Source organism: Leopardus geoffroyi, chromosome D1 (assembly GCF_018350155.1).
Source record: "Leopardus geoffroyi isolate Oge1 chromosome D1, O.geoffroyi_Oge1_pat1.0, whole genome shotgun sequence".
NCBI lineage: Eukaryota > Metazoa > Chordata > Mammalia > Carnivora > Felidae > Leopardus > Leopardus geoffroyi.
The window spans coordinates 68,858,669-68,870,862 of NC_059329.1; the positions used below are offsets into that span (position 1 = coordinate 68,858,669).

The following is a 12,194-nucleotide window of genomic DNA, read 5'->3' on the forward strand; positions in this document are numbered from 1 at the left end:
CTCCAGCAGCTGCCCCAGCTCCAAGGCACATTGATGGGGACCCAGACAGGTGGGCATGGCCACCATGCCTTCCAAAGCACAGGTACCCGAGACCAGGCCGTGATGCCCAGGGCCCACATGGAGCTATCTTGCCAATACCAGCCTGGGGCCTCTGGGCACCGCCGTCTGGAGCCCGCTGTCAAGTACACTCTTGTTGCCTCCTCACTCCTGTTTCAGTCACCGCTCTGTAGGCCCAGGGCGACTCAGATCAGACACCACCCTTGCTCCCTAGGGGTGTGGAGGCTGCAAGGCAGGCTGGGACCTGCTGAACTCAGGAAGCAGGGAGGGAGGAGTCTAGCTCATCTAGCTCATCCTGGCTCCGCCCTCAAAGCACCAGGCGCTTGGATATACATTCTCTCCCTCAGTTCTTACCCCACATCCGTGAGACAGACACGATTTTCCCCGTTTTACTGAACAAAAGAAACTGAGCTCAGAAGTTGAGAGTTTTGTGCTCAGTCTCAGAACTGGTTCATGGTGGAGTTGGGGACTTAACCCTTCCCCCCCCCCCCCCCCCCCCCGCCAGTGTGGTCTGGGGCAGGGAAAGCCCACTGCTCATGAAGCAGCAGCTCACAGCCCTCCAAAGAGGGGCGGTCTCTGGGGAAGGGCGGCTGCCATCCAGCTGTCTGTCCGTGAGGTCGTGGTTCCTTAGTGCGTGAGGGCACCGGGCTGGCGGTCAGAAGACCTGGGAAGTGTTCCGAATCTTGCATGTATGTGCTCCGTGGCCTTGGATAGATCCCTCCCTGTCTCCGGGATTCATTTACCCCATCTGTGAACCAAGGAACTTAATGAATCCTGGAGGCCTTGCACCTCCCCATGGTGGTAGTTTTCCAGGTCACCTGGCTCACCCGGGCCACGGGGTTCCATTTCTGTGCTTCTCTCCACCTCCAGAGTGCCCGCTGCCCGCTCCAGGCTGGTTTTGCCTCTCCCGGGATGTTGGGTGCTATTTGCATGTGGGTGTGGAGCCCTCTCCCACATCCAGCCTGTTCGTGCTTTCCTGCTTGGTGCTAACTGGCCTCTACCTTTGTCTCTGTCTCCTCTGCGTCTGCTCTTGGGTAGCTGACGGTAGGGAAAGTGTCCAGCGGAATAGGGGCCGCGGCTGAAGTCCTGATCAATCTGTACATGAATGATCACAGACCTAAGACCCAGGCCACCTCTCCAGACCTGGTAAGGATGCGCACCCCTCAACCTTCACCCGCAGACACCAGCTCTGACCTCCCAGAGAGGATGGCCTGGCCCACTCAAGGCCCTCTTTTCGTGGACGGGAGGCCTGAGAAGGGGCTGGACCAGAGCCGGGGTTTGAGGGGGCTGCATTTTCTGACAGACGAACCTCACTCGGCTCCCCAAGAGGTCATTTCACAAGGCAGGGTCTCTCTCCTGCTGTCCAGGGCTCTGGAGAGCTCCGTGAAAAGGCTGGGCAGGCCAGCCGTGTAGCCGGGCACCCCTTACCATCAGTGTTGGGCATCCAGTCCGAGTAGCCCTTTTGCACTGGACTGAGAATCCAGTAATGGAGAAACCCTCCTCCCTTCGAATTCTCCCTTCTCCAAACAAGGCTGCCTGCTGCCAATGGCAGCCATCGGACCGTACAGTTCTGGTTTCCTTTGAGTGTGTCCCCCCTGGAATCCAGAACCCCCCAGGTGCACCGCTGCCTGGCCCTCCTCCTCCTCCTGCCCCCTTGCATTTAGGGATTTGACTGGCAGTCTGGGGGCTAGAGGACACAGCCTCTCCCTTCCCTGCAGTTCTCTGGAACAGTTCTGATGCCACAGGCTTTCCTCACCTGACCTGAGTCACTGCAGGAGGACAAATGTGGAAAACATTCTTTCAGGGACCGCTCTCTAGACCCGGGCAGCCCTTAACCCCCAGGACAGATTCCTGGAGACCGCATCGCCTGGCAGGCATGTTTGTGAGGGCTTCCCGCTCCTGCCCCCAAACCAGAGCAGCCGGCCTTGGGAAGAGCCCCTCCCGGGCCTCCCTTGCTGCCGGCTGGCCAGCATGGGAGCAAAATGGACCGCAGTCCCTGGAGGGTCAGGGTCTATGTTGGGAGCATTTCCTCCCCCACCTCACCCTTTGCTGCAGAGACATGAGCAGCAGACAGGAGCCCACAAGGTCCCTGCGATTGAGGTCGGCATTTCCAAGAGCGTCAGCCTCACATTGCAAGACACGGTGTCCGTCCTAACGCACAGTGCTTCTCTCCCGCTGCCCTGTGCTCCTAGGAGTCTATGCGGAAGGTGTTTCCCCTGAACCTGGGCGGCAGCGACACCTGCCACTTCTGTAAGAAGCGCGTGTATGTGATGGAGAGGCTGAGCGCAGAGGGCCACTTCTTCCACCGCGAGTGTTTCCGCTGCAGTGTCTGTGCCTCCACCTTGCGCCTGGCCGCCTACGCCTTCGACAGTGACGAAGGTAACTCCCGGGGGCCCGGGACGGCACGGCTCTGCGGCCTGGGCTTCTGTGCTCTGGAGGCTCCGGGATGCCCAACACTTGCCAAGGAATGCGGCGTCCTCAGGAGAGCTGGTCAGAGAGCCGGGGGATCCTGCTAGAGAGACAGGTCCCCTGTGGGCGGCCTGGGGACACCCGGGAGCTGTCCTACACCAGGCGGCACCTGCTGGGTGCCGAGTGCTTTACATATGCGTTCTCAGCCAGTCTCACCACCTTCCATCCCCCCCCACCCCGTGTGGTTGGGGAATCAAACCTGGAAACCTAGTCACGTGCTCGGCACCGCACCTGGCTTGTGGCAAGGGTCCAACAAATGATGGCATATCAATGTTGTGATTTATAAAGTGTGTATTATGGAAGTAATCATAATAGCAACCTCCCCTCTGAGAAGCGGCCTGCCAGAATGTACCATTTACTAGCCGTATAACCCTGGATTTAGGAATCCGGTTACCTCTGGGTCCCTCAGTCGCTTCATCTGTAAAATGAGAGTAATAATAGTTCTTAGGTCAAAAGTTTGTTGCAAGGTGGTTCACACAAGTTCGTTCATGGGAAGCATTCAGGATAGTGTCTGGTATATTGTGAGTCCTGGAGAAGTTTTCCTTGTTGTTACCATCATTAACTGTCCCTATTATTACTCTTGTAATGAATGGTGAACGAAGCAGGCTTTTCTGGCAGGTGCCCAATGGTCCTGGGCTGTGGCCAGGGACCCAGTGTGTGTCTCACCTGGGTCTTTTCCTCCCCATCACTGCCGCCATCTGCTCCAAGCCTTTCCCACTCCCAGGGGGCCCCAGGAAGGACCAGGAACTGGAAACAGTACTGATACTCAAAGCTGTCCGTTTTGCAGTCTTGCAACCAGCCTTGGGAAGGGACTTGGCCTCAGTTTGGTTTGAGGAGTGCCTGAGGGTTTCAGCCCCATCCCCAGCATCCCTGCACCCCTCCCCCCGCCTTGTTACAGCCTGCCTCTGAGGCAGCAAAGGGTTCTCATCTCAGTGCTGCTGCTTTAAGACAAGTGATAGAAACTGCTTCCCAAGTTTAAGGTTTCCTAGGCTTGCTCCCATTATTGGTATTTTCTGACCTTGGCTTGTGTCTGCTGCAGCTCTCATTTACAGGAGAAAACCTGTGTGTGCCTGTGTGTGTTTCTTTTACAGGCAAGTTTTTCTGCAAGTCTCATTTCATTCACTGTAAAGCCAACAGTCAGCAGAGGAAGAGACGGGCAGAGTTGAAGCAACAAAGAGAGGTATGTTTTGTCTTGAAAGCGCTGGTGAAACAGGGCAGGCCCCTGGGCAGGAGCTCATTTGCGAGGGTTCTTCCAAGTTAGGCCAACGTTTCTGGCTTTGGAGGAACTGAGACCCACAGGTAAACATGAGAGTCTGTGCTGTGCAGTGTGGAGGGTCCCTCTTCCTTAGCCTGTTCAGCAGGCCTCTGGGCTTACCCCATTCTAGAGGCCAGCTCCCAGGTGAGCGGCGGTGCCAGCTTCTCCCGAGGAGCTTGGAAGAGCCTTCCCAGGTACTGGGCTGAGACTATATGCCCAGCCATGTGAAGACTACAGGGTCCCCCTTCCCCCCACCCCCCGGCCTGGGTCCCTCGGGACCTCAGAGTGTTCTATGCAGGGATGCCTTCTGTGGAGACTACCTTTCCCTAAGTTTTCCCCCCAGGCTCTCGGATGTCCACGAAGTGACAGCCTGCTACATATTTGGACAGTTTGTGATAGCGCCCCCTTTGGCAGCTCTTAGCAAATACCTTCTCTACCGCCTGATTGGCCACCCACCTCCAGCAAGGACCCACAACTTACAGCCCTGTTCTGATTACACACGTACTGTAGGCTCAGTTTAGAAAAATGGGGAAATAAATGAACGTATGCAGACAAGGAAAATTAAATCATTCATCACCACCCTGTCCTGAGAAACCCATAACTAACATTTTGTGACATTTCCTTCCAGACTTTTCCCTCTGTGAATGTATCTTAACCTAGCTGGAATCGTATCACTACGCTTTTATATCCTTCTTTTTATATATTCGCAGTATATCAAGAGCCATTCCCCAAACATTAAAAATTCTTCTGAAGCCTCATTCTGGATGCCTGTAAAAGATGGTTGATAATTTATTTAATGAGGTTTATCCTGTGTCATATTTTTACCTTATAATTATTTTTACAACAGGCATCTTTGTATGCATGTCTTTGTCCCTATTTCAAATTATTTACTTAGAATAGATCATGACAAGTAGGATTTCTGAGTCAAAGGACATGTGTACATTGTCTTTTTTTTAATGTTTATTTTTGAGAGAGAGACAGAGTACGAGTGGAGAGGGACAGAGAGGCAGACACAGAATCCAAAGCAGGCTCCAGGCTCCGAGCTGTCAGCACGGAGCCCAATGCAGAACTTGAACTCACGAACTGTAAAATCATGACCTGAGCTGACGTCAGACGCTTAACTGACTGGAGCCACCCAGGCACTCAACAGTTGTTTTTTGTTTTTTGTTTTTTGTTTTTCAAAGGACACGTGTGTTTTAAGGCACCCAGGTGGCTCAGTCAGTTAAGCGACTGACTCTTGATTTCAGCTCAGGTCAGGTCATGATTTCATGGTTCGTGAGATCAAGCCCCAAGTCGGGGTCTGCGCTGACAGTGCGGAGCCTGCTTGGGATTTTCTCTCTCCCTCTCTTTCTGCCCCTCCTCTGCTCGCTCCCTCACTCTCTCTCAAATAAATAAACTTTTTTTAAAAAGTAAAGAACATGTGTGTTTTGAAGGACTGTGAACCCCTTGGTCACCTCGGCCCCAGGAAAGCGATGCCCATATTTAGCCCCCCTTCAGCCATGCCTGGGGGCTGAGGTTATTGGCGGGGGAGAGGGGGCTGGTTGCAAAATGCAGGGTCTGCCATCGTCAGTTTGTGTTGGCTCTCTTCGTCTGCTTCATGGGAGGGGTCCTCGGTGAGAATCATGGCCTAAATGCCCTCCCTTTGCTCCCTCTCAGGAGGAGGGAACGTGGAGAGAGCAAGAGGCCCCCCGGCGGGACACTCCTGTGGAAAGTTCTTGCGCGGCCGCCGCCATTGGCACGCCTGAAGGCAGCCCTCCAGGTATCACCAATTCCTTCTTTAGGAAGGCGCTAAGCTGGCCTCTCAGGCTGCCATGGGGCCTGCTTCACATTCCCCAGAGCCTGCTTAACTGGATTCGGGGACTCCTGCGTGCAGCCGGCCTTCATTTCAGGGACAATGCTTACAACTACTGCTACACTTACGAGCTCCTGAGCGTCGGGCTCCCGCTCCTCTGGGTGTTCTCCGAGGTCCTGGCTTCCATGTACCGGGAGTCTGAGGAGTCCCTCGAGACCATCCGCAACTGGGTGCTCAGATGCTTCCCGGTCAAGCTCCACTGAAATGCCAGCCACCCCCGAAGTGCCCTAACATTTCCACCTTAGACGGCAGTGTGTTTGCAGTTAGCAAGGCCCTGGCCAGGAAGCCTAGCATTCTTTAATAACCAGTTCGCTCAAAGCCAAAGAGTTTCCCGCTGGCCACCTGCGCCTGACTTTGTCAGGGCGAGCATCTGCTCCTGGTGCTGGGGCCAGCACGACATGAAGGATGTTTTTTATAGCTTTGTCCTCCTTTTATACCAAAGCGAGCCACATTTCTAGGTTTACATTTCAATTTTTAACTTTTAATAAGCCAAGAGAAAGTTTTTTTTTTTTTTTTTTTTTTTTTTTTTTTTTTTTGCTATGAGTGTCAATTTTTCTAAACACGGTTTGAAGTTTTTAACTGATATTACAAACCCTTTCTACCTTGCAGTCAGCTGCCGTAGTCACTGCCTGCAACATTAACGATTTGGGCTTTTATAGAAGCAGAAGTGAGTATGCTGCCTCCTGACCAGTGCTTTTAGATGTACGTCCCCTAATGCCACTTGTCAACAGGGGACAGTGTTTTGCAACACGTAAGCATGATCAGTTTAGAAGCAAGGAGTAGATCAGAGTGGAATTGAGCCTACGGCCTGCAAAAGCACGTGGCAGTGTGTCGTTGGCTCCTCCCGGAGGGACAGAAAGTGTTTTTGCTGCCTTATTTTGATGTACGATAGGAGCTGAAGGGTTTTTCCCCTCCTACCAAATCACAGCCAAATGCCTTAGAGCCATGGGGTTTCAAGCAGATTGCGACAAACCTCCATCATCCCTTCCCACTAACGAGCACTGCGTGGGAAGCCCCTTGGCCCCTGACCATGCGGAGCGCCATCAAGCTGATGCAATGTCGAAGAGGAGCTATGTCAGTTGGTGGCATTGATGCCTGGGGTCATGACCCCTGGGACTCCCTATCAGGTCCTCAGCCCAGGCTGCAGACTGAGCCAAGGCCACTCAGGGTCTATAGCGGTCAGGCTGAGGAAGGAATCTGCCCTCTCCTATCACGTCCTTTGGGACTGAGGGCGTTTGTTAGCACCTCAGGGTATTATTTCTGGGACGCGAGATCTGCCCCATGAGCACTACTTACAGACATCCTGGCTGCTGTGCATATTTGGTCAAAACAGCCCGAAACCATTTGTTTTCACACTGTCTAGCAAAGGAATGTGTCTGACCTCCTGTGTCTTGACTAGCAGGGGAGGCTGGGGGTGGAAGCTGTTTGTTGACTGATACAAAGGAAATATGCCCTATTAAGGGCAAACACAGGCATGGAGCCTACCTGTGGTCTTCACTCTGGGCTTCCGGAGGAGGCCTCTGCTCCCCCCCGACCCCACTCTGCCTGGACATGACCACTGCTGGGTCTAATGGAACAATGGAGAGGCTGCTGGGAGAGGCCCACCAGCGTGCTCAGGATGTGTACATTTGCCAGGCCAGAGCTGTCTCTGTGCCTCGTTACACTAGAGGTCTCCTCTCGATGAAGTAAGGACGGAACCTGTCATGGGTTAGGAGCCAGGGCTCTTGAGTGCTTTGCGATGATAGGTTTCTATACAGCAGGAGGAAGGGGAGAGGCATTTCTACAAACACTTCCCTGAAGTTCTTGGATAAGACAGGGGCACGGCTGTGACCAAGTCCACAGGCACTGGCACCTCTGTCCTTGTTGGAACTGTTCTCAGTCTGATGACTTGTGTTGTGTTTTTCCAAATTTTTGCTGGGGTTTTACTATTCCGCGTGGTGGGAGGAACTTTTGCTTCATTCTTTGATTCCGAAAGGAAATTCTTGAGGTCGTGATGTGAACACATGCGCAGCCGTGTCATTGCTATTGTCTTCGGCTCAGGGTGGGCCGAGATGCTTTGCGGAATGCTCCTCGAAGCCCGAGTGAGCATCTCTCAGAGTGTCCTTTACGGCCATGAAGAGACTGGTTTGAATTACTCTGGTGATACAGGGTGTGCCTGTCGGAAACCTGAGATGTTTGTACGTTCTGAGGCTTTGAACCTTCCTGGTGGGCAGCACCGAGACCCATGGTGGATCCCAGGAGGCACATGCCTCTCGGCCTCCCCAGCATATTCGAGAATGAGTATGAGACACTGGAGTAAAATTGGGGCCAAGAGATATGGGGGGGGGGGGGGAGGGGGTTCCCGAGGATGCGCGTAGCCCTGAGTGGAGAGCAGAGGGGCATGGATCCTGTCTTGCAGAGAAAGAGGTGGTCACTACCAGAAAGGTTCACCTGACCAAAGCAAGCAACGAGTTGTTCGGGGACGTCCCCCTTTTATTAATGGTTGCCTCATCTTCAATTCCTGTGCCTTTCGTGTTATCAGCCTTTTACCTTTGTCCCCCAGACTAAATTCTCCTTTCTGTCTCTCTCTTTCCAACCTTACACTGTGGCCATCAGTTCGTTTCAGCCTTCCAGTGCTACACCCACTTCTTGGCTGACACACTTCTGCTCTGAGGTGACTGGTTTTCTTGCCGATTTTCAGAGAGTGGTACTAATGCCTAACCCGCTTTCCGCGCCCCGTCCTCCCCGCCGTGGTACTTACTGGTTGTGCTGTGAACGTCTCGCATACTAATGGACTCCTTCCATGGCATGGTGGGTTAACAGCGTGGGGTGGTGCTCCGCTCGGAAGCCATTCTTCATTCTTTTCACCTCTGAGCCGGCTGCCCGGTCTACACCTGGGACATACCCCGCCTCCCTCCGGCTCCCTGTACGGCCTGCATGCGTGCCTTTCCCATTGCGAAGCCACTTACCTCCCTGGGACAGTGACCTCAACTGTGACACCACACAGCAGAGAGGGCTCTTCACCTTTGAAAAGAACTCTTTTATCTAGCAGCCTCTGAAAAAGTACATGCGTACAAGTGTCTTAAATTGATTCTAGTATAAAGATTATTGATCAAAACCATGGGTGACCCTTTCTGGAAGGATGTAAAAAAAAAAAAAAAAAGAAAAGAAAAAGAAGGAGAGAAAAAAAAAAACGCTCCCAGGCTTCATCGCAAGCCTGACCCATGCTCTGTGTTTCGAACACACAATCACAATTTTCCTAGCAAACCCCTTCCCTGCTGCAGCCTGAGCTTCAGACACAAGGGCTTTGCTGTGGTTCCTCTTATTGTCCTTGGCTCAGAAAGCCCCAGATGATGCAGAAGCTTCACTTAGAGCAATCATTGTCACAGGCCAGGGGTGGCTTTGAGAAATGACTCCGTTCAGCCCAAGCCTGAAGCAGCCCGTGTCCACGCCCCCGGGGCTCTGCTCAAAACACATTTCCCACCCCTCCCCCACCCCTGCCGCCTCATTGCCTGCAGCAGCAGGACATTCGAAGTGCTTTTAAAGAGAAACACCGTGCCAAGTACGGTGGAGCTGTTGTGGGCCAGGCCTCAGGGGCTCAGGCTGCAGGTGGTGTCTGTCCTGCATGCGGCCCCGAGCCACGCTGACCTCTCGGCCCGTCTGCACAGCCCCGCATGCTGCGCTGCTCACCGCATCGGTGCAGATTCCAGCCAGTACGAAGTCATTGCTCTTGTCTTGTCTTCTCTTGCAGAGTCTCCCTCCCTTTATAAAATGTCAACCAGAGGGAGCCCTTCTTCCCTCTCGGCCTTCTCTTTAGCTAGCCACCCCCACCCCCACCCCCACCCCCCCATCTCATCGCAGCGCATGTTTGTGACCTTTGGTAGTCATTTACAGTGCCACACGGAACCCTGTATTTTGCACACGGCAAACATTGTTTAGCTTTATTTATGGTATTTGATGCTGTAAATGAAAAATAAATATGGTTCTTTATAAAGCTCATTGTTTCCTCTCTTCTTTGCTGTGGAAGCTGCTCCAACCTCAAACACGGGGTTGGTTTAGGGGGATCCGTCTTCCCTAAACCGCTGGCGGGACCTGCATCTGTGGTGACACGGGACTCTCTGGGGCTGCGCTGGGCACTCTCAAAGGAAATATTACCCAGGGGTAATATTTGGAAAATGTCACCAATGCTCCTGGGCCAGGCTTTGGGGTCTCTTTCTTGAAAGCTCATGGTACTTTTCTGTGCAGATGCTGGGCACAGCTGGGTGAGGGTCGGTGTCACGTCAGCCATTGGAAACAGACTGTCTTAACAGCTCTTCGCGCCCCTGTCCCCCCATCCAAACCATGGACCAGTAGGAGAGCTTTCCTTAGGAAACTTTCTCTAAGTGAGGCTCCTATGTGACAAAGGTCATTCTTGCAAGTCTTATGCTGGCCCAGCTGAGTGAGAGGTGAGAGGTAAGGAGGAAGGAGCAGACACTGGTTTCAGAACAGCAGCGAACATGGCAAGTATGCTTATCCAGATGGAGAGCCGTTTTGTGATCCCAAGAGACCTCCCCTGTCCCCAGAGGCTCAGGTCCCTCAGTGTCTTAGGCTGCAAAGCTCTGCCTGCAGATCCATTCCGAGGACAGAACCCGTGGCAGGCTCTGACCCAATTCCAGGCTGGCCTCCCCGTACGGGAAGGATTCAGAGTCTCACTTGGATAGTCTGGACTGCGCCAGGGAAGTCTGGTCCTCAACCTCCCGAGGTTGGGATGCCAGCCGTCACCAGGCTGGATGTAGCTGGGCTTCTGACGCTGGTATGAGCCTCCGCCGAAGGGGCATTTCTGGGGCTCTGGGCCTCTGAGCTCAGCTGCTGGCTCCCGGAACTGCCTTCTGAGCTGCCCAGGGTCATGTACTCTTACCCAGGTGAGATATTCTTTCTCTTCCATGGAAGAAAGGGTGTCAGGGACTCAGGTCAGGAGCTAGGGTGGGCAAGTGATTCATTCCTTTATGTATTCATATGAACATATGAACATATGTATTTATGTTCAACATTCAAGTATTTGTTGAACGCGCATCATACCCTAGACATATTCTAGGTCCTAGGGAGGCAACAGTGAGCCACACAAAGTCCCTGCCCCTCCCTGTATCGTGGATTATATGTATCTCAGTCTCGTGCACTAGATTTGATTTGTTTTATTTGTACATACACTCACTTGTTTACTTACCTAACATTTACTGAGTATCTACGGTGTGCTGGAAATATCACAAGGGGTGAGGCAGACAAAAGCCCTCATTCTCATGGAACTTTACAGTTTTGACTTTTTTTTTTTAATTTAAAGTGGGGTTAAAGCAACATTTTCCAGAGTGTGTCAAGGGAACACTAGTTCCAAGAGGGGCTTTGTGAATCAGGAGTTCCATAGTCACACAGTTTGAGAAATGGTTTACAGCAGTCATGCTGGTCCTCCCAAACCTTGGAGATCCATGAGACTTACTAACATAGTAAAGTGTCTGAGGGGTCCTCCAGTAAAGAAGCTTAATTAACTTTGTTGAAGTGGGCTTTCCCATACCTATTTGAAATGAGTTTTTGTTTGTCTGGGATGGGTTTTTTGTTTTGCATGATACATTCTACATACATGTCGGGTAGAATATTCTTAATCCAGAAACACTGGATTAAAGACTTAAAATTTAAAAAAGGTAAAATAATAGAATTAAATGTTAGAATCAAGAATTGATTAGATCGTGGAGTGATAACTTTCTAAGCCTTATTTTGTTTTTTTTTTTTAATTTTTAATATTTATTTATGAGAGAGAGAGAGAGAGACAGATTGTGAGCGGGGGAGGAACAGAGAGAGGGAGACACAGAACCCGAAGCAGGCTCCAGGCTCTGAGCTGTCAGCACAGAGCCTGACATGGGGCTCGAACTCAACACTGCGAGATCATGACCTGAGCCAAAGTCAGATGCCCAACTGACTGAGCCACCCAGGTACCCCTTAAATTTTAGTTTGGTTTTTTTCTTTTTAATTTTTTAATGGTGACTTTCTAAGCCTTAGAACCTTGAGAAACACGACACAAATTTGACCGTAAACATTTTAAAAACTTAACAGTAAAAATGAAAATATTCAATAGGCAGTCAGACTGAGGGAAAATGTGAATTAGGTGTATAATAAAGGAGTTCATTGCTGTGGCATTTAAAAAGTTGATGCAAAGGAGGTGTTCCCAAGTACCTTGCACAGTGTAGGTGATCAGTTAATATTTGTTGATAAAAGACCAATGATAAATGTGCAAAGGCCATGAATAGACAATTCTCACTCCAGGAAACTTAAAAGGTAAATGCTAAAAAAGAAAGAGCAAGCATTTAAAAATAATTACATTCAAAGGAATGTAAATTATCTCGTTCCCACTGAATTACTAAAGAAGAAAGTGGTGTAGATTGTAAACAAAAAAAAAATAGTCTTGGGTAAAAAGTAAACGAGGACCGTCTTTTCTAGAAAGCAATATGGCAACAATTATTAAGATCCATAAAAGAACTCTGACCTTTTGGCGCAGTAATCCTACCCCAGGGAATTTATCCTAAAGAAATGATCCAGCCAAAGAAACCAATCTCC

General features: G+C 51.3%; 1 protein-coding gene across 21 annotated transcripts in view; it reads left to right on the forward strand.

The window, feature by feature from the left end:
* MICAL2 (microtubule associated monooxygenase, calponin and LIM domain containing 2) overlaps positions 1-12,194 on the forward strand; it is a 223,007-nt gene that overhangs the window by 133,729 nt on the left and 77,084 nt on the right. For 11 of the 21 annotated variants that reach the window (XM_045484534.1, XM_045484525.1, XM_045484536.1 and 8 more), the window contains 4 exons: positions 1,096-1,203; positions 2,250-2,436; positions 3,618-3,706; positions 5,438-5,540. In XM_045484534.1, coding sequence (XP_045340490.1) covers positions 1,096-1,203; positions 2,250-2,436; positions 3,618-3,706; positions 5,438-5,540 — 487 coding nt within the window. Of the gene's footprint in view, positions 1-1,095; positions 1,204-1,491; positions 1,912-2,249; positions 2,437-3,617; positions 3,707-5,437; positions 5,541-8,228; positions 9,612-12,194 lie in introns of those variants that run through there. The other 10 variants (XM_045484539.1, XM_045484541.1, XM_045484530.1 and 7 more) reach the window with 5 other exon arrangements.